The following is a 12,452-nucleotide window of genomic DNA, read 5'->3' as shown; positions in this document are numbered from 1 at the left end:
TTAGTAAATATTTCGGTATATGAAAAATAAAAAATGCCGAACAATAATAAATATAAAACTTTTAAAATCTTTACGTTAAATGATTATCGAAAGCTTTTCTTTCATTTTCATCTACCCCTACTTGAAGAGTCTGCACACACAACTTCTTTATCGAGTACAAATTTCACTGACATTATTTTACCACTTGCTCTTACAACTTCTACTTTGTTGTCTTTCATTTCTATATCAGAAATTGTACCAACTCCATTCCTAGTGTTATATTTCTTTACATACCACAATTTGTATCCTTCACCTAATTCGTTCGTCCTTTTGTCCTTTCCACCTAGTCTCTTGAATGACGGAAATTTGTACACTTCTTCTTTTAAGCGCATCTACTAACTTCACACTCTTACCTGCAGGAATTCTAAGATTACACGACCCTATCCTAATTTTATTATCCAATATATGACTAGAAAAAAAAATTAAAATAAAAATCAGGGTCGAAGGAATAAATATAAAATCCACGAAATACTTATACAGAAAAAAAAATTCACTTCGGAAATCGTTCTTAAAATACAAACATTAGTAAATTTACTACAAGTAGCAAGAGAATATAATTAGAATACAACCCGTATATCTATTTTTCATGGACCTTAATAAGACATTTAACAGAGTAAAATTAAACGAAGTTATCCACTTATTGTACGCAAGAGAGATACTTCTAGGAATAATTAAAACGATCCAAAATATCTACCGAAAGAACAAAATAAAAGTAAAAGTAGAAGAATAACTAACTGACCCAATTGAAGCTGGCAATGGGATAAGATAGAGGGATTCCCTGAGTCATGTATTGCTCAACCTGATCATGGAAGAAATAATAAAAAAAAGTAAGAACAAAAAAGAATATCAATGGGAGAAAAACAACTTAAAATCATCTTCTATGCAGGTATCGCAATACTACTCTCTCAAAGTGAAGATGATTTACAACGTATGTTGCACCAATTTAATATAACCGCCAGAAAATTTAACATGTTAATTTCCCCAAAAAGGCAAAAATGACATACGCGGCAGAAACAAGACCAGATACAGAGAGGACAAAAAGGATGTTAGAAAAGATATGAAAACGCAAAAATTGATGCTAAGACACTATGGGACAGAGCTATAGAAGTACAGATATACGACCGACGTGGGGAACCAAGGTTGAGAACAATAAGGACTGATTCAGAAATAAAAGAGTAGAATGTGGAACGATCATGTTAGCAGAATGACAGCAAATAGAGTAATGACAACTAGAGACGATTCCTCAATAGGAAGTTGATCAGTAGGAAGATCACGAAAACGATGGAACGATAGCTTACTAGATGCACATTGAAAAATAGACAGAGTCATGCCTACATAAAAAAGAAGAAGAAGAGGAAGAGGCTATAACTAATATAAATTTTTTTTTGTCAATAAAGTTATATTAAATGTTATTTATTGGCCTCAAATTTTCGCAAGCAGCGGTAACATGCTCTTTTTTGATAACGATTAATCCAATTTTCCGATATATTTCCTTCATACCATAATTTATTTAGTCGTATAAAACACATTTCACTGAGAAGTTCAATGTGATTGTTTAATTCTTTTTTGGAATTGTCTACATAACGTAAAAGAGACGTACTGAACGATATTTCATCAGAAGAGAAAGTCAAAATAGAAGGAAATTTTAATACACATGTTAACCAATTTGAGAAAGGACTAAAGCAATACATGGCTTTGGAAGTAGATACAAAGGTGGATATGATATACTAGAATTAGCAACAGCATTGTTAATACATTCTTTCAAAAGAGGGAAACGTAATTTTACGTAAATTATGTAAAAAGGTGGACAAAATTACTTTCAAATTGATTATTTTATGACAAGAAAAGAAGAAATATGTGGATGTAACAACTGAAAGGTAATAGTTAGTGAGACAGAAAGCCAACAACATAAGTTGCTTGTGCTGTACATCGAAGTAAAAAGCTAAACTAAACGAAAATATCGGAGATTATCGAATATTTTTTTATTTAAGTCAAAATAGCAGAAAAAAATATGTTGGAACATGAAATGAAGTCCTAATACAATTTGGAGGAAAATGTCCAGTATCATTAGAGATACCGCTATTGAAATGGTTTAAAAAAACATCAGGAAAAAAGTTTGAGATATAGATACGTAGTTGCGGCGCTGCCAGGGGGTTTGGGGGTTCAAAACCTCCCTAAAAGTTAAGATATTAATATTCATAGAATTAAAATACAAATAAGCATATCCTATTCACCATGATCATCACGGTGTATAAGAGTATTGACCTTTCTACGCCATTCTGTTGTCCCTTGCTTGAATTTTCCAGTTATCAACACCAATGTTCACAGCATCCTGTGTTTAGTAATCTGTCCACCTCAGCTTTGGTGTGCCTCTTCTTATACTCTTCTTATTTCCACCGGCTGCGCTGTTAAAATCTTGTTTATTATGTTCGATTTTGGGGCTCGGGCTACATGTTCTGCTTAATTCAGACGGTTTCGTTTAATGATTGTGGTAACATACTTTTCCCCAAACTTATACTTGTAGATATTCTACATTTCAAAGTCATATGAATGCACTGAATTATTTGATTTTCTCCAAAAATCGCTAGAGGAGATTAATCTGTTTTGGTTAATGTCCATGTCTCTGATCCATATGTAAGAACAGTGACTATCAGTGTTCTATACAGTCTTTTACGAGTTTTTTAAGACACGTGTGTCTGTTTTATTCATTACTATTACATAATGTAATTTTATCTTTTGATTCTGCTAAATTCAGGATGAATATCTAAATGTTCAAATTTTAAAACAGGTTTAAATTCACCTAGAGATTATAAGTTTTCCATTTTTATTTTTCCAAACTCAATCAAAATCAGGAACGAAATCACAAACGAAATTCGGAATTCGCAGTAACTCTCCTAAAAGTAATGTCTTCTCAGGCTTTTTCAGTTAAGGAGCAGTTGTTAACTGAAAGAAAGAGCCAGCAACAGGAAAACCGAAAGAAACTAATGCCTAACGTAAAGGGAATAATTTTTTGTGGCAAACAAGGATATTCTTTTGAGTTCAAACTGATTCGGGAAGGATCCACACTACACCAGAGTCTGAACAACCAAAATTATAGTCATTTTCACATTTAAAAGGTGTTAAACAATATATAGTTAGGGAAATGTTATTAGAGTTTATCCACGTGACAGGATCCAGTCATAAATCTCATGGTTACTATCTAAAAAAACATGGATTTAAATGTTCTCAGATGGTGGATCAAGGTTGCGATGAGCCTGCAGCTGTGAGTGAGCCTATATTCGTCAATAATATTCTCTTGCTCTTTATGTGTGCATATCTAAAAGAAATCTGCTTGCTGTCTGTTGGTTCCTACTTTAGACATTCCGCTCAACGCACTGCCGTTCTGAAAGAAAAATTTGTGATCTATTATCAAAAATTATCAAAAAAGCCTGATTGGTATATAGGAAACACAGTAGGTTCACAAGCATTAAGTCATCAAAAGATTCAAGGAAATTTGCTCTCGAAGAACTCCAATCTAGCCAGAATAAAGAAACATCGCAACACGCCGTCTAAATTCTTAACACATTTCGATCTTCAAATTTTGTTATGTACCTAGGAATTGTTCCCAAATTTATTGAGGTATACATAGTCGCTATCAAAGTAACTGCATGCAATTAACACACACCTCATATAAACCACGTTGATAATGTTATTGACGTTTTGAAATTTTTGAAACATAAACTTGACGAAGAGTACACCCATCTTTATGAAGAAGCAAAGGTGTTGCTCAAAGAAAATTGTGGTATATTATTTATACCACATATCGTCCAAAGGCAGTTGAAGGCACTATCTGGTGCGCTACTGACAAATTTTAAGGCCGGTTGTGAGATTGAAGAGGCATTTTGTATGCATTTTGCAGTGCTGCCCAAAAAAGTACATCTGTGACCAAAGTAAAACTAAAAGTGTGGAAAGCAGCTATGACTCCATAATTAGCTTTTGGAATACAAGCAAAAACTATATCCAAATATTTATACTATTGCAAATATTGGCTACCATACCTGTTTTCAATGCTACCTTAGAAAGAACTTTTTCGATCCCAAGAAGAATTCACAACTACTTGTGCAATATAACGAGTGAAAGCAGACTGAACGGCTTTGCTCTCGTAAACATTCACTATGAGATATAAATAAAAATTGTAAAACAAAATGCTATTGCAGTAGTGGATATATTAAAAAAAAACAGAACATTAATTCGGAAATTCTATATTATAACAGAACGTTATTTTTTATTTAGCTTATTTAGCCTATACTGTCACACTGCCGGAAAAAGAATTTCACCAATTCCTGCCAGGAGAGTTTTTCGTCCTTAATATTTTTTACACGGGTATAAGGGTTATTTTATATAGTCGATTTATTTTATTAACCCCCCCCCTACATAACACAGGCTACGCTTCTGAACCTGGTGGTGCTCAAACAAAGTTCAAGAAAAAATTAAATAGATAGATTGGGGTAAATAAGTGGAAGGAGATGGGTGGTGTGTTGTGTGATAGAAAATTTCCAATGAAGCTGAAGGTAAAATTTTATAAAACAGCCATAAGATATATAACACAGCCATATTTAGCTATGATGTATGGAACTGAATGTTGGGCAGTTAAAACAAAAGAGGAATAAGGAATGCATTTAGCAGAAATGAAAATGCTTAGATGGATGAGTGGAGTGACCAAAAAGGATAAAATTATAAGAATAAGTATATTAGGGAAAGTCTAGGGGTGGCACCAATTGTTACCAAAATGAGGTTAAAATGGTTTGATCATGTACAACGTCGAGACGCAAATCACCCAATACGAAGAACTGCTGATATAAGGGTTGCTAAAAGGAGTAGGTGATGAAGATCAAAGACCTAGGGAAAGACGCTTAGGCAGGATATGTTGGTAAAGGGGGATTAATATTGATATGACCCAAGAAACTTACGGAAAAATGTAATTATGGAAACTGACCCTGCGTAACAATAAAAGCAAGGAGAATAGTCATGATCTGTAGATTAAATTATATACACAAACTAATTTTCATTTTTTTTTTTCAAAAGTTTTTAGGGGGCTGTCAAAGATTCTTAATAACTCATATCAATTTAAAAGCTGCAGGCTAAAATGAATTATTGAGTTGGTTTCCTATTGCCTTGGTCAATATCTATTGGTTCTTGGGCGGTACTTTAGTTCCTACGGACCTGTCAGTTTATTTGAAACCAATCAATGAACATTTTGGATTAAAACCCATCAAGAAACGGTTTTTTTGAAAGCTACAGGCTCTTCTAAAAATAATCTATATTATAAATTTATTTTTTTATTAGTTTGTATTGTGACGAGTAACTGTTGACCTTTGATATGAAGAGTGTAAAAATATTATCAATATTTATGTCTGGCGATACCATATATTTTATTATCTAGAAATAAAAAATTTATGGACCATGTTCAAATAACTCAAATAGAAATTGTCAACAAATTATTTTTACAGCGGAGAAAATAACAATAATAACTAGCTTAGTTATAAATGAACACAACTCGAACAACTAGAAAAACAGAATTGATACAGGAAGCAGTATGGATATTTATATTTAAGGATGTATACATTCTGAGATATTTCATCTTTTCTGTATGTATCCTATTCTGGTGTCTTCTGCTTAGAATCCAGTTTTTTGTTTCGTATGTCAACAGTAGCCTATATACTGTTTCGCATCGTTATTCTTTATATTTTTTGGGTGTTGAGGAATCCTCTGTTTAGTGCCTGGAAGAATTTCCTGTACTCTCAAATCTATTGTTGAGATCGTCCCCGACGCTTTCTCTGTTATTTATTACTGTTCCCAAGTATTTGTATATGTTTATTGGCTTTATTTTTGTTGATTTATTACCACCGAGATAGGTTTTTCATGCCTTTTTTCCTTGTTATTTTCGTTATCCGTGGCTTCTCTTTATTTACACTTAGGTTGTTTTTTTTTTTGTTTTTGAGTTTCATTTTTTTAGACTATATTTCAGGTTTTTTGCTGTTTCGAAAATGATACTATGTCATGTGCAAATACGCATATCTCTACATTTATCATTTGCATTCTATTCCATCCTATACAGTTCAGCAACTCAAATTTTTCAATTCGACATGCAAATAACAATATTATATTTTTCGCTATCATTTCCATAATTAGCAATGTTAATTCCACAATCATTACTTAATCCAACCCTTAGCATCGTCGCCGCCAGGATTATTTCAGTGAGGTACAAATGCTTTTCAGGGGGAGCATTTACGTCTACACATACTATTAACCAATATAAAATATAGAACTATATATGTATAGTTATGTACTTTCTTTCCGGACAGGGGGTGCAATTGTACCCCCCCGTATAACACTGCTGGCGCCACGAGCAATTTCTACCAAGACTCTACCCCTACTCAAATACAGAATGTTCTTTAATAATGCAATTGAAAAATAAAATCTCTCTCTTGGCTTCCGCAGACAACAGACTTTTTTTCGCAGCTCCCTCTTGACTGTTGACTTCCATAGACAACAGATGCTGTGTTCATCTCTCGGGACTATTGACTTCCGTAGACGACAGTCGCTATGTTTGACTCTCTGATATTGGTTACCGCAGACAACAGTGCCGTGTATACAGTGAACAAATATCGTGGACCTGTTATATACAAAATTCGCTAAACCACGAAACAGAATCAAAGGTTGTACAAGAAACTATCGGCGTGTGTCACACCTACTTACATAAATAGCGCGAGTGTATATAACAGTAATGTTGGTAAGATTTTTTATAAACTTGATTTAGCTCTATATTAGGAACCAACTCTCTTGTTTATTAGTTATATTTTTATGAAGGAATTAAAATAAAAATTGGTACCAATTTACGAAATCTTTATGATTCCTTTAATTTATTTTCTTTTTTAAACAGCTTTCTTACAAAGAAATTTGCTAACCTGTAAAATAAATATAACAACACTAACAAAACAACACTAATAAAAACTAAGACATCTAACAACCAATATTGGTAGAGTGGCATGTCCACTGCTGTGGTTTTCATGAACGGAGCTCCCTTATGGTTCACCGCATAATCGATCCAATATAAAGCTGTATCTGTTGGAGACAAAGGTCGATCTTTGAATGATTTTGATAGCAGTTGTGCTTTTTCGGCAAATCGAAAACAATGTGATATATTACCATAACAAAAACGGTATGCGAAATACTATATTTTTTGCAATGAAGTAAATAACTAACGGTATATATTTAAAACTTTTATAAAATTGAAATTATTCAAATGGACTAAAAATTTTAGAATGTTTTAGATCATTAATTAAACTTTAAAATTGATGCTACACGAGGTCGATGTTATAAGATTTCACTGAAAGGAAACATACTGATCCCCACTCGAAACAAGAACCACGTGAGTGTCCTAAAACAAATATATATTTTGACAAGAATATTTTGCATTTGTTGACATTTTATATGTAATATTACCGCTCCTAATGAAATTATTCTATCATATTATGAGTGTATGGGTCTTTAAAACAGTCAAATCTTTAATTAATAGTATACTTTTTAGTAATAGTAATTTTTCAATATCTATGGCAAAACGTTTTTCTAACGTTATATTACCTTTTTAACAAAAATTTAAAATCCTTTATAAAAGGTATATAATTAAAATACCCAATCGGGCTACATCACAAAACGTTTTCGGAATCTATATTCCATCATCAGTGTGTCTAGGTGTACATGTTTTGAGCCACTAAATACTTGGGTAAAAACCTGTTAAATGTTTAATTTAAATTTAGGTTACATTATTCGATCTTATATGTTATGACGTTAAAGTTACCAGTAGAATTGATAACATGGCAATAGTAAGACTCTACATGAGGTTGCTGGTCCTGAGACAAAGCGTCTACGAGGACTTGTTGATAGCAACAAGTTCTTATCATTATTGCAGCTTATTATACAAGGCAAAATTCGATAAAAGCGAAATCTGGGAAGACGAAGAATATCGTAGCATAAGAACTTGAAGGAGTAATGTAGCCTGATGATTTCTAATCTTGAATAGAGAATGAAACTTAAAGAAGAAGACACTCTATTTGTATATGCACTCTCCTACATAACGCAAAATGTGATACTAGATAGAGAAATTGCCCACAGAATACATGCTGATTGGTTTAATCGAAAGCGAATGAGCAAGGTATTTTTTTATCGAAAAATTGGTGAAGAGCTGAATGGCAATGCATAAAGAGTTTTAGTGAGACCTGCATTATTGCACAGTGACGTGTAAAGAGGGTTCGGGAAAGAAGATGGTGGTTACTAAAATGAAAATGTTACGTTAGATGTTGGGTAAGAATAGAAGGGACAAGATAAGAAACAACGTGATAAGGCAAAGAGCCGGGGTGACTACAGTCTCAAAAAAGATTCAGGAACAAAGACTAGAATAGTTTGGTCATGCCAGGCGTAGAAATGAGAACTATGTGGGATGAAGGATAGAGCTGTTATAAGTTCAGGAAAAGAGAGGCACAGAAAAACCAAGGAAAAGATGAAAGAAATCAAGAAGAGTATGGGACAGCCACCCATAAAAAGGAAAAATCTAAGGAAGGAGAAGAAGAAAAAGAACATATTATATTTGCATAATAAAACTGCCAAAAAAATTAATTATATAATAATCAATACTTACTCTGCGCTCAACAGCTTTTTAAGAGACTCTAACACAACTTCCTCAGTGATTTCACTTAAAAGAACTGATACTCCACCTTCGCGTTTTTGTACTGCTGCAGCATTAGTAAACTGATCTCCAAATTGGGGCAGCATTAGCATGGGTTTGCCACAATGGACACTTTCCATAACTCCCAGAAAACCTGCGTGGCTAATAAATACTTTTACTTTTGGATGACCTACGATACAAATTTAGTGAGTAACGTATGCAAAAACAAGAGAATTCTTATTATTATTAGAGTATTTAAAATTTACACACATAATTAATAATTCGAACCTTCGCGCACATCCTAACGAGTCACTTTCAATGCTTTAAGTACAAGACGTGTATCGAGAAAGGGAGCAAATAAAAATACTTGGTATCTCTTTCGCATCCTATATCCAGCGATTTCGCTTTTGTACAGTATAATAGAGGTGTTTGAGACTGATCAATCAGAATGAGGTGCGAGAGAGATAGAATGTAGTTTTATTTGTTCTCTCTCTTGCAATAATCGTCTCGCGTTCGGAGCTCAAAGCTTGTCTGTAGTTAGTATAGGTTTAAAGATTAAAACTTACTTTCACCAGAAAAAGAAAGGGCTCTATAAGTATTCATACTACATATTCTATATATTCTATAATCATTCATTCCATAAGATATAAAACAGACGAATTATTTTTGTTTTTAGAGAAATTAAGATTTCCTTCGACTTCTTTCTACAATTAATGATTTCTCTCCTATAACAAAATATGACTTTCTGATAAATGAAGCCTTTTTTAAGTTTTCATTGATTTATAACAAGAATCTTAATTTATACATTATTTGCATTTATAGATCACCTGATTCTTTCACGGAACTGTTTTTTTAGAACCTGCTAAATTTTCATAACATAAAGAAAAAATTTATAGTTTTGTTACATTTAGCATCTGTGGATTCTTTAAAGCTAACGTGATAGGTACGTCATGTAATACATACAACCGTCTAATTACATATTCAAGAACAAGATTAAAGAGCGTTGGAGCCAGTCCGTCGCCTTGTTTCAGTCCTTGCGTTATCGTAAACGCATCAGTGATCTGTGCCTGAATACATTAACTTGATGTACTGATTGAACCCCTTGGTGCACGCTCGACAATTATTAATGCAGAACTATCTGATCATGAAGCAGATAAGACTTTTCCGCTCAGAATTTTCGTAAATTCTAAAATTTGTGCTTGAGTTCTGATTGGCACTTTCCTTCTGTGGACGTGGACTATAATTTCAGTAATTTTTTAGATAGGCTTATTTGTATTTTCAATAAGGCTTTCTCCTTCTTCTTCGCGTGCCATATCAGAATTATCCGACGTTGCCGATTACCATTGCGGAGGCTTCTCGATATTCTGCAATATGGAATAATTGTCCTGCATTTGATATCTGAGTCCATTCACGAATATTTTTAACCAAGAAACTTGTTTTCTTTCTATTTTTTATTTTTTATTTCTTTCTACATCTCTACGGCCCTCTATTTTGCCTTTAAGGATCAATTGTAATATTTTATATCGACTTATCCTTATTATATTTCCCAGATAAGACATTTTTCGATATTTAACAGTAGTCTTTAGCACTTCCCTATCTTTGTTGACGCTCCTGTTGTTGAAGTTTAGTTCCCGTCTTATGTTGGGGAAAAGGGACATTCACAACAACAGTAATAATAAATATTATTTTTGAATCAATTATACAAGGTAAAAGTATATTTGTAAAATATTTACGTAACATTGGAACTAAAGTTTCCAAGGACAGACTTTCTTTATTACGCAAAATCTGTCGAAAAAGCTAAACTAATATACTTACATACATAGAATATCCTTTTGAGGAGCCCATCTGACATTATATACATTATCTGGCTTGTTTTTCATCTCACCTTTCCACTTCCAAATAACCTTTTGCGGTAATTTGGAAAAAGCCTTAAAAAATGCTTGCTTTTTTGATTCTGGAAAACTATCTCCCTGGATAGTAGATCCCATGCTAAGAATGAACCTTATATATATTTGAGACGGGCATAATGATATTAATGGCTTTGATTACAACCAATTAACCAGACTGTTGGATTTGTTTAATGAGTATTATTACTATTTTACAACATGAGCATAATAAATTTATTAATGTACGTTAGAGAGCTATTTTTGCTTTATTGAATCAGTCTCATTTAGTCAAAAAATATTTTTATATAAACAAGAGGATGCATTACTCAGAGTTCCATAGCAAATTCTCCTGCAGCTTTCCACTTAATTTGAAAGCTTGTAACGTTTTGTCACTTAATCATTTCATAAACATTTTAAATTATAATCTTCAAGAGTTAGACAATCCATCTTCTTCATGTGCCATCTCCTCTAAGAAGGTTGGCAACCATCATGGCAATTCGCACTTTCGATAGCGCTGCTCTAAAGAGGTCAGCAGAAGTGCAGTTATACCAAACTCTTAAATTGTTTAATCAGGAGATGCGTCTTTTTCCGCGACTTCTTCTACCCTGTATTCTTCCTTGCATTATTAATTGCAACAAGTTATAACGCTCGCCCTTATGACATGTCCCATATATTGCAATTTTCAGACAATCCATATTACCTACCTAATAGGTGAACGAAAGTTCAAAGTGTTTTAATACTCGTCAAGACATACTCATTCGCGTCGAAGCAACATATGATTTTTGACAAGCAGCGGCCTAAGACCTTGCGCATATTGAAACCAGCTGAGGTCCAACACACGCCGAGGCCACGGGGTGCGTTGGACCATTTTTCTAGCGCACAGCGCATATTGAACCCATCCGTGGGCTGTCACCGTGGTCAGTTGCTAAAATGGTGGTTGGTATCATATACCACGGGATGATCCCTAACGAGTTCAATTAGCTTCTTTATGTCCATCTCGGAAACGAAAACAAGTAAAAGTAAACAACAGGGAGTAGTGGGAGTGGAACACGCACGCCACGACCTTTCCACTTAGAGTGGGTTCAATTTGCGGTACCTCGCTTCTAACCGTGCTTCACAAAACTGTCCACGTATTTCGCCGGCGTGTGCTGGGCTTCAGCTGGGTTCAATATGCGCCGGGTCTAAGAATTGAACCTGATCCGTGGCTGGCGATTAAACCATGAGTTTTAGTTTTTTTTTAAGAATATGCATTGATTTTAAGAGGTTTCGGTTTATGTTGTTTATTTAAAAGGGGAGAGAATTATTATTTTCGTTTGTTTCATTGGTGCTTGACCCATGATTAGCCGGTTTTATTATATCATATTTGTCTAGTAGTTTACTGATAATAGATTATCAGTTTCTATTCCTTGTTCATATATTTGATTCTGAAAACCATATAATTATTTTAAATCGTCAACGGTCACACTATATTCCAACAGTCACTAAGTCTTTTTGGCTCTTAATCAATTTTTTGTCCAAATCTTTATCTTCTCTACAATGTTAAAATTGTTTTTACTTTACCTTTAAGGTACGATTCAGACAATGACTGCAGACGGCAGATAACAATGTAGACGTCAGTTGCAGTTGCCGTCGGGCAGCAGTAGACTGGAAGAAGCATTGGCGACATGAAAAGCGCTCAACAGATTTCATGTTAAGGTGACAAGATCTCTCTGGATCTCAACCGAATAAAATGGGGCTTCCCTTGTGAGTCGGCTCTATGCGACTGTGGAAAATAACAAACTACAGAACACCTTCTGGTTTGTCCTCATTCTCAATGGAGGACC

At 33.9% G+C, this 12,452-nt stretch overlaps 2 protein-coding genes across 2 annotated transcripts in view; both read right to left on the bottom strand.

The window, feature by feature from the left end:
* The window catches only part of LOC140442382 (uncharacterized), a 64,246-nt gene that overhangs the window by 13,129 nt on the left and 38,665 nt on the right, over positions 1-12,452 (bottom strand). The window lies entirely within an intron of this gene.
* LOC140441526 (UDP-glycosyltransferase UGT5-like) lies at positions 6,908-10,670 on the bottom strand. Its single transcript, XM_072532304.1, has 3 exons — positions 10,559-10,670; positions 8,717-8,933; positions 6,908-7,205 (listed from the first exon to the last, which is right to left on the bottom strand). The coding sequence occupies exons 1-3, from the start codon at positions 10,602-10,604 to the stop codon at positions 6,926-6,928; spliced, it is 543 nt and encodes a 180-aa protein (XP_072388405.1). The 5' UTR covers positions 10,605-10,670; the 3' UTR covers positions 6,908-6,925.

The sequence above is a fragment of the Diabrotica undecimpunctata genome, chromosome 5 (assembly GCF_040954645.1).
Source record: "Diabrotica undecimpunctata isolate CICGRU chromosome 5, icDiaUnde3, whole genome shotgun sequence".
Classification (NCBI taxonomy): Eukaryota; Metazoa; Arthropoda; class Insecta; order Coleoptera; family Chrysomelidae; genus Diabrotica; species Diabrotica undecimpunctata.
The sequence above is the reverse complement of the archived record's forward strand: the minus strand, read 5'-3'. Positions and strand labels throughout refer to the sequence as shown.